The sequence below is a fragment of the Echiichthys vipera genome, assembly GCF_963691815.1.
Source record: "Echiichthys vipera genome assembly, chromosome: 15".
Taxonomy (NCBI): Eukaryota; Metazoa; Chordata; class Actinopteri; order Perciformes; family Trachinidae; genus Echiichthys; species Echiichthys vipera.
In genome coordinates this window covers 28,986,744-28,996,172 of record NC_139840.1, presented here as the reverse complement: position 1 = coordinate 28,996,172, position 9,429 = coordinate 28,986,744, and the positions used below count along the sequence as shown (strand labels likewise).

Sequence of the window (9,429 nt, the reverse complement as noted above, 5' to 3'; positions counted from 1 at the left end):
CCTCCATTGTGAACCATCTTGGGCCCAACACTTCTCCCCATGAATATCTTGCCTTAATTGACTCTGCTTATGCTATCATCGATGACAACGATGAGCTCTTTGCAAAGTTCTTAAACACGAACCAAGACTCTGGAGAAAAGCCTTCTATCTATTTGCAGGGCTTCCAGACATTCTTGAGCAAAATCCTCAAAAGAGGTGGTTTAGCTGCTAGTGATTCAGATCACCAGCTACTCAAGCGGCTGGAATAACAGTCTACTTACTAGTCTTCAGCTTGAACAGAAAAATAATAACCCACCTCCCTTCTCCAAGCTGCTCCTTTGGGTGCGTTCTGAGGAGGACAGAAAAACTGCTAAGACCAGTAGGATGAGGCAGCATTTTGGGGCGAACAGAACAAAAGTTCAGTCAAATACACTCTCAGTAGAAGAATATGCCTCTGATGATGATGTAGCAGTACCTGCCCCTTATGACCCACAAAAACTTGATCTGGTTGAAAAGAAGCGCAGAAAACTAAAGCAAAAACAAGTCTCCTGGGAGCAGAGTTTAAACTGAATGCAGTTCCTGTTGAGGGACAACCAGGAACTGGAAACCCTGGATGTTGAGGGTGCTAGCAGCCAAAATGTCCCCTATTTAAGCTATGTACCTGTCACTCAAGTTCTCAAAATAATTTGTTGATGCTTAACCCGAAATTTCGATCTTAGCCTTTGCTAATACCAGATCGCCGAAATTATGTTGACTTACTCATTGGCATAAATGCACTCAACATTTTGTATGAAGAACATTGTAGTGATAAAAACCCAAATTACTTGTCCTCTGTGTATGGTTAAAGACATATTATTTGTGAACTCAGAAACCAGGCTAACTCTACAGGAAAAATAGGGTTAGCAACTTTAAAGGGTAAAGAGCAGCAAGTCATACCCGCTCAAACAAGTCCCCTTAAGCTTCCCCAATGTAGTAGTTTGTAAAAAAAAAAATGGAGATCAAAGACCCATACGCCTTGCCCAATCTTGCCTTTTCAGTTCTCGCTGGATCTAAATGGTTTTCAGTAATGGATCCAAAATCTGGATATTACCAAATAGAGATGGAGGAGCGTGATGAGCCAAAGACCGCTTTTGTTTGTCCCTTGGGATTTTACAAATTCAAGAGCATGCCCCAAGGCATCACAAATGCCCCCAGTACTTTCCAGTGGTTAATGGAGAGGGTCATGGGTTCCATCAATCGGAAGGAAGTACTGGTATTCTTAGACATCATCGTGTTTTCCAGTACGTTAGAGGAGCCTCCAGCAGCTAAGAGAAAATGGCCTGAAACCCTCGCCAAAAATTGCCATTTCTTCCAGAGCTCTGTGTGGTATCTAGCCCACATTGTTTGGCCAAAAGGGGTAGAGACTGACCCAGACAAGATCAGTGCTCCACGCCCCTGGCCAAGACCTCAAACCTTTTGCAAGCTCAAGTCCTTTTCAGGCTTTGCGGGGTACTAACGCCGCTTTGTCCGAGACTTTTCAAAAATAGTCTAACCCTTGAATGATCTTACCGGTGGCTACCCACCTTATGGTAAGGGCCCCGGAACATCCCGCCCTAGAGGGTACTTCAACCCCAAAGAGCCCTTCAATGAGCGGTGGACGCCCGATTGTCAAATGGCATTTGACGTCATCATTGAAAAAGTCAGATCCGCTCCTGTCCTTGGTTTCAGCAACCCAAAACTATCATATGTGCTCCACACCGACTCTAGCACTTCAGGTCTAGGGGCCGCCCTGTACAAAGAACACAATGGAGAAATGCGTGTTATCGCTTATGCGAGCAGAGGCCTTTAATGCAGTGAAAAGAGATATTCTGCCCACAAGCTTGAGTTCCTAGCTCTAAAGTGGTCAATCGTAGAAAAGTTCCATGACTACCTCTATGGAAACGCATTCACCATCATAACGGATAACAATCCTTTGACTTATGTTTTGAAGACAGCCAAACTAGACACTGCCAGACAACGCTGCCAGCTAACACTGGCTAGCTACCCTTTCGACCATTCAACCTTCGTCTTTAACATTAAGTACCGTCCTGGGAAGAACAACCACGATGTTTCGACAAGGCAGTGTGAGAGTCGGCACTAGAGGAAGGAGATCTGGTGTTAGTGAAAAATCTTAGGTTCCGGAGTAAACACAAGCTGTCGGACAAGTGGTCCACCACAAGTGGTCCACTAGTACAAGGTTCTGGAAAAAATGGGAGACCTACCTGTGTACAAAGTACAGTCCACATGCGGGAATGGTCCCATCCAAACTTTACACAGGGACCTACTGCTTGCTTGTGGTGACCTCGGAGGCTTGAGGAGGAAACTGAGCCTGTCAAGTCTAAGGTCTGCAGGCCAAGAATTAGACAGAGCCCCCATAAAACCTTAGACAAACTCTCAGAATCTGTGGATGACGTGCTCATCTATCCTGCCCAGTCCTTTTTAGAAAGGTTCCGTCAGTTGTGTGGATTCCGAGGTGGAAACAACCCAATGCAAACCCAGAGGGTGAAGGCTTACTGGCTATGCCATCAAGTTCCTTGACCTCCCAGCCTCAGGATGGTCCTGATGACAGCAATCCCCCTGCTGAACCTGTCAAACACCTGCTGAGTTGGTAGAAGGAGTGGAGCCCGAGGTAATGGTTGAGCAGTCCCCTGCTGGAGAGGACAATACACAAATGGACTTGACAAATTAAATTGAATTGGATATGACAAATGAACCGGATGTGACAAACAAACTGGATGTGAGGAACTGAACGGATATGACAAAAGAACTGGACATGACAAATGAAACTGATGTGGAAAAGAACCCTGTGGAAGTTCTACAAGATGCTGAGCCAAACCATACTCAGACATCTGACAAAGAAACTGAAAGTGAAACTGTAACAGATAAAAACACAAGTGACTCCAGAAGAAAGTCAGAAAGGTCACGGCAGCTCCCTGACTGTTTTCACTACATTCAGTTGGGAAAACCTTTAGGGTATTTTACACAGCTTTAACCAAGCACAAGACACTATTGGTAACTATGACAGCCCCCTATAGATCAGAGAGCTAGTATGAAGGGACTCATACTGATTCCAGAAGGAAGCGTGTAGGGAGATTGCATAGTGTGTTCTTCCGATCAGGCTAAAGGCGTGTTTATTGCTAAGTATTTGCTGTTTTAGACTGATGAAGAAATTGCAATCCAATGACTTCCAGAAGGCAGGAGTTTGTCCAGCTGATTTGCAAATTCTACCCACCTTGAAGAAGTTGGAGCACCACTATTCTATCGAGGCAAGGAACTCTGCATTCACCATAAATATAAAAGAGAAGATATGGCCTGATCTCTCCGCTTGTTACCAGGTGCCATGACTGATATTAATTTGTAGTTCATAATCAGTGGATTTCAGGCACTAGTAAAAGTGTCCCAAGGTTTTTGAACATGAATGTTTCTTCCTTTGTAAAATTAAGGATGAAGAGATCCAGACCTCCCTGGAGGAGGTGACAGTGGTGAACCCAAGGTTCAAGCTGAAAATGGACAACGATGACGCATTCTGGGACAGGCTTAGGACCCCAGCAGTTGTAGAGACGCTCCAAGGAGCAGAAGAGGTACTTGAATCACAGTCTGTGGTACAATTCCATTGCCTATATACTCTGGTTCATGGGTCGACCGGTAGGTGTAGTTTAGCGCTGTAATGATTCCAACTAATAATCACAAATACCTTTAAGACTTACTTCAATGAGATAGTGTTTTCTACAGATGATTGTAATACGTCTGCACCGGCTGCACAGCTTCATCTTTGATTCAGAAACTTGTGTTTGTGATCTGTATCATGATTATCATCATTATTATCATCGATATATTGCAAAATAACATTTATTCCATACATTTACAGATAATGTTGAGAGGAAACCACACAAGTCAAGTATAGATATATAAACTAAGTAGACTAAATATTTACTGCATAGTCATTTTTCAGTAAAATATTAACCTATCAATGAGATTTTCTTCAGAAACTATTTGCAAATAGCCGACACATGTAAGAATACATACTTATAATACGATATTATTTATAGAAATTGAAAGTGAAGCATATGTAGTGAACGTTTCAGGTTGTTTTTCATTTTACTAGTTTGTGCTGTTCTGTTCTGTTTGGTTAGGTTTACTTTTGGTATATTTTATATTTTCTTTTCTTTTGGACCATTGGTTTCTTTTGGCCTTTAACTCTTTGGTTTATTTGGCCATTTTTGCTTTTGTGTAGTTTTGATTTGTTTTCATGGTCCTTTTCTGTTGAATCCTTGAGTGGAGATACTGTTAATCATTTGTGTTGTTGGTTTTGTTAACTTCCTTTTGCTTTTTGTTTCAGGGAGTTCCTTTTTGTGTGTTCCTTGATCTTCAGTGCAGCCTGGGCGTAGTCGGCTGGGAGGCTAGGCACTTTCTCACTAGATTTAGAAACTTTTTACACCTTCTTAGCAACTTTATTTATAAAAAGGGATGAGCGACCAATTTAGCTCCTTATTCAGAGCATCAGGGAAAAAGGAGAAATATATGGTCGGCCTAATTCATTCCCATGCATGTGGCTCAGAGTACAGTTCAATATACAATCTATGGGTCTTCTCTCACACATAAGCACTGTTGTTGATATTTGACATCTCAGGGTTAAGGCCTTGGGTGGGGTGAAGACGGCATTGTTTAATAAAGTATGCGGCCTTGCCGTCCAGACGCGCAGCGTTTTCGGATCTTTCCACTCTGGGACCCGGTTTCAAAGGATACCGTTTTCTGGCTCCAATAACACCGGCTGCGTGTAGATGGTCGGCCAAAACCATACTAAAGTTGTGTGGACAGGCCCTAAGAGGTGGTCCTTCTAGAGGAAGAGGACAAATTTGTTATGCATTACTACTATGTACAGTTAGCTGGAGGAATATTGAATTACTTTGATAAATGCTGATTTGCAACAAGTATTATCATTGTCTCATCATGTTATCATTAACACTCAAACTTTGCACATGCAAAACTTAATGTGAACTTATAAAAAAGAAGAAATACATGTTTTCCTGTCATCCTTCCACAATCAAACAGATACAAATGAACAGAAGATGGTGCTGAAAATTTTAGACATGGTTCAACAAATTGCATATCACACACCACATCATCCTTATCAGTCATGTGAATAGTGCTGGACCTCAAGCAGCTACAGCAGATGTTGTTATGTGCATGAACATTAGAGGGCAGTCTCTCATTCGAGGAATGACAAAACATGAGAAGCACCAAACTTCATATCATCACATCGCTTTAATGCTCATTTAAACAGATCTGTGACCATCAAAATGGTTATAATTGACCTCTGCATTTTGAAAATTATTATGTGTGTGTGTGTGTATATAAATAATGACATTGTTCATATATTGTTTGATACTCCTTAAAGCTCAGGATCATCAAGCGCTCTGTTATATCTTGTGTTTCAGTTTGTGTGTCCTCATACATGACCCTGCTCACTGCCTCCCTTCTGTTAATCTGATGTCTAATTGGCTAAATAGAGCAGATAAAGCTAAGACCAGGAATAGAACTACATCCCCAACACAAATACGTGTGGATGTGTACAGGTAAGAGGTTAGACAGAGTGTAAGGTTAGTACAACATGACCAATATAAAGGACATATAGAGGCACTCACTTTATTCACACTCCAATTTGACAGAAAGTCACAGTTTGAAATGAACTATATCAATTGAAAAGGCAATAAAATAATTTCCATTACCCTGGAAACTTTTTTTTGTGTGAAAGAAGCTTGAGGTTGGTAAGAACCATACAGTACATGTTATCTTACTTTACTTTATAGACTAAATTTGCTGTGTAGCTTGACTTGAAACCATAGGAATCTCACAAGTTCTTGAAAAAATGTGACACGGAGATGAGAAATTATTTCTCCAGAGCTACAGTTAAATTAATGAAGTGGAGAAAAGCTTTATGAAGGTGAGTTTCTGTTTCACAGAAGCTCTCTAAATGTCTCCTGGCACTTTGTTCTGTTATAAAAGGTTACTGCTGATCAGTATGTAGGCATTGGGCAGTGAACTGGGCAAAGAATGATGGAAAGATTAACATCCCCACCAATAAATTGCAATTAGATAGTTTCCTCATATTGAGCAGCCATATTATGCATGTACTTTTTTTTCTATCTATCATAAGCCAAAGTTTTGGACCGTTCCAATTTTTATCTGATGATTGGGCTAGATGAAAAGTCAGAGATCACCAAAGTGATTACAATTCATACAGCAGGGTACATGAATTTCTGTACTTTCATGGCAATCCATCCAAAAGTTTATATTTCACTCAAGGATGCAAATTTCAACCTTATAGTGACGCTAGAATAAAAGTCAGGGAAGCACCAAAGTTATTAGGATTCATCTGAGGGCCATGAATGCCTGTACAAAACTGAGTGCCAACCCACCTGTAAATAATTTATTTTAAGGATGGATAGTTCATAGAAAAAGGGGAAACCTCAGAATCAAGTTTTTAACCTTGTTAACATGTCTATATATGATGAAAGTGAAATAAGAAGTCATCACCCTGACTGAGCATCATTTCCGCCTTGAAACTACAGTGGATTGTATTTTACAATATATCACAGCTAAGAAACCAATCCAGTCAACTTAAAGTGAAATTCCAGTATAAAATCATCCCAGGCTCTTTTTAGGCAAATGGACTCATCAGATAAGCCTTCCAGACAATTGCTAACAGCCAAATGCGGCTAACAGTGATTAGCTACCAGTGGATTATTGTTTTGAATCTGGACATTGAGATGCCAATCGAGACGCTTAGGCAGAGGGATTACCGTGTCTGCAGAAAACATTTGGAAAAGGACAAATTCGTAATTCCTAGAAGACCTTCTGACCCAAAGAAGGCATGCTTGAAGAAGATGGCCATTCCACGAGTGCAGCAACTGACTACGGATAGACTGGAGGTAAAGATATTTCACCAAACTGACACAAACCAAAACATTTACGTGTTTTATTGGAATAACAAAACAAAACAAAAATGGGCTCCTTCTTTTTGGATTGACTTTGGGACAAGTACCCTAAAGCCCGGGCGTGGTGCGAAAGGACAGTGTGAGTGCTCCCTAAAACACTCTTGGGTTCACTAATTACGTTGTTGGTGCTTTGTTTTCTGTGTAGGAACTCTAATCATGCTACTGAAGAGGTTTGGGGTTATTTTGATTAGTATTAGTGGTTAAAAAAGAAATTTTATTGCCTTCACCTAGCTGCCCGAGCTAATCACTGTTAGCCAAATGCGGCTGTTAGTGTCTGTCCCGGATTTCTCTGATTGTAGTTCGTACACTAAAAAAATATCTCAAAGGCTTATTTGAGTATATTTGCCTAAAAAGAGCCTGGGATGATTTTTCATTGGAATTTCACTTTGATGGTGAGGTATTCTATGGTGTAACTACGGTAATAGTGTTTTTAGATGAATTACCTGTTTATGAGCAACGTATTCTCATCAACGGGTTCGTAGGATAAAATTTTGTATATCTTACTAAATCTGGCGCTCTGTTTAATGCTGGAATCGACAGTTATGTTTCGTTTCATTAAGGAAACAACAGATGATTAGGGTAAGGTGTCAAAATTACTTGTATATATTTCCTGCATACCTGATAAATAGTAGTATCCTGGTTACTGATTACTGCATGCTATTTACTCAAACCCTGTGTTTACAGAAACAAACCAGCCACAGGAAAGATTCAACATAGGCTGTACTTAGTATTATTGGATCTCAGTGCTGTATTCGACAGTTGTTCACAACATATTTCTAGACCGTCTGGAAAACTGGGTGGGGCTATCTGGCACAGTATTAAAATGGTTTAAATCCTAATTGAAAGACAGACACTACTTTGTGTCTTTAGGTAAATACACATCTGAGCAGGAAAAAATACATGTGGAGTTCCCCAAGGCTCCATTCTGCGCAGACGACACACACACACACACACACACACACACACACACACACACACACACACACACACACACACACACACACACACACACACACACACACACACACACACACAGAGGTAAATGCAGTCAGTAAATTTTATCCTCTGGGGATCATGAATATCTATACAGAATTTCAAACCATATAGTTGGCTGAACAACAGACAGAAACATGGACATGGAAAAGATTAGTTGTTCTACAAATAAGTGACTTTTATTTGAATAACCACCTAAATACCTACTGTGTTATCGCCATCTTAAACACATGTACAACTGTGTGATTTAGTTGGCCCCATGTGAAACTCACAGCTCAGCCAGTCAATCTGGGAGCCCAGACATTTAGCACCCTGGCTTTGACTCCGCACCCTTTGGTGACAGGTGGGTGACATTCATCATGCCAAGTCAATCTGCAGTGTTGGCTGTAAATAAGTTACTTCATTGTGACTATATAATACACTGTAGGGCCTATTCTAAATTATAGTTAATATAATTCTACAGGTACACTGGAAGGCATATATTTAATTACAATAAATAATATGTAAATATAATACTTTTATACATTTCCATTACAGTAAATCTCTGTATACAATATAGCCTACTACTTCGAAACCGTTTCATCCTTAGTTTGCTTTACCAGGCTTTAGCAACGTGTGTGTGTGTGTGGGTGTGTGGCCAATGACTGAGCATGTGCAGAGCAACAGAGAGATTAGCTCTCTCTGACTCTAGACGGCTTGGTGTACCTCCCCAGCTGTCTGACGGTTTGCTGGAATATTCAGGGAAACATTTTCATTAAGACATGGATGGACTTCATCATTGGTTGGAAACTATTCAATTTAAACATAGGCAATAGACATTAAGGGAAAGGAGATGAATGGCTGGGGTTTGATTTTACTTTTTTGAGACTTTCTATGCGTGTGGATCGCCTCCTCAGTTGTGAACATGGCCATGTAACCCAATAGTTTGTCTGGAAAAGAATTACTGTGCGTTTATTTAGAGTCCGTAAGTGTCTAACTCCAACTAATGTCAGACTCATTGAAGCTGAATAATGTACCTCATATGATGATATTTTATGCAGAACTTGTGATCTGGAAATATCTCAAGAGGCCTTATAACAGATAACTCATTTTCAATTTTTTTATAGGCTGGAACAGACGACCATTTGATATTTGAAAGACATCTCACCTTCATTGAGTCAAATGGCAGAGGAATATGAACAGTCCGGTGCGTCAGAATTTATTAAAGGTAAGTTGCACATAAATATTTTATAATCATGTATAATTAACCTTGTACTTAAATATTACCTGCATCAACCGTGTGAGGACAACATGATGTTTAGTGTTGTGCTTTTGAGATATATCTGGTTATGAAAGACTCCTCTGTTGACCCTTTGGCTTCAGTTGTCAACACACTGGGTAGACTTGCGAGTCAATGACATCCTACTTATACCGTAGGTTGCTGTTTTAAAGACAGGGAACA

The 9,429-nt window shown here is 40.4% G+C and overlaps 1 protein-coding gene across 1 annotated transcript in view; it reads left to right on the top strand.

The window, feature by feature from the left end:
- The first annotated feature begins 8,780 nt into the window (after nucleotides 1–8,780).
- Nucleotides 8,781–9,429, top strand: part of LOC310957236 (dual specificity protein phosphatase CDC14AB-like) — a 58,661-nt gene continuing 58,012 nt past the window's right edge. The window contains exons 1-2 of the mRNA XM_083927722.1: nucleotides 8,781–8,952; nucleotides 9,095–9,195. Of these exons, the coding sequence (XP_083783848.1) occupies nucleotides 9,150–9,195 (46 nt within the window). The 5' untranslated portion in view covers nucleotides 8,781–8,952; nucleotides 9,095–9,149. The remainder of the gene's footprint in view (nucleotides 8,953–9,094; nucleotides 9,196–9,429) is intronic.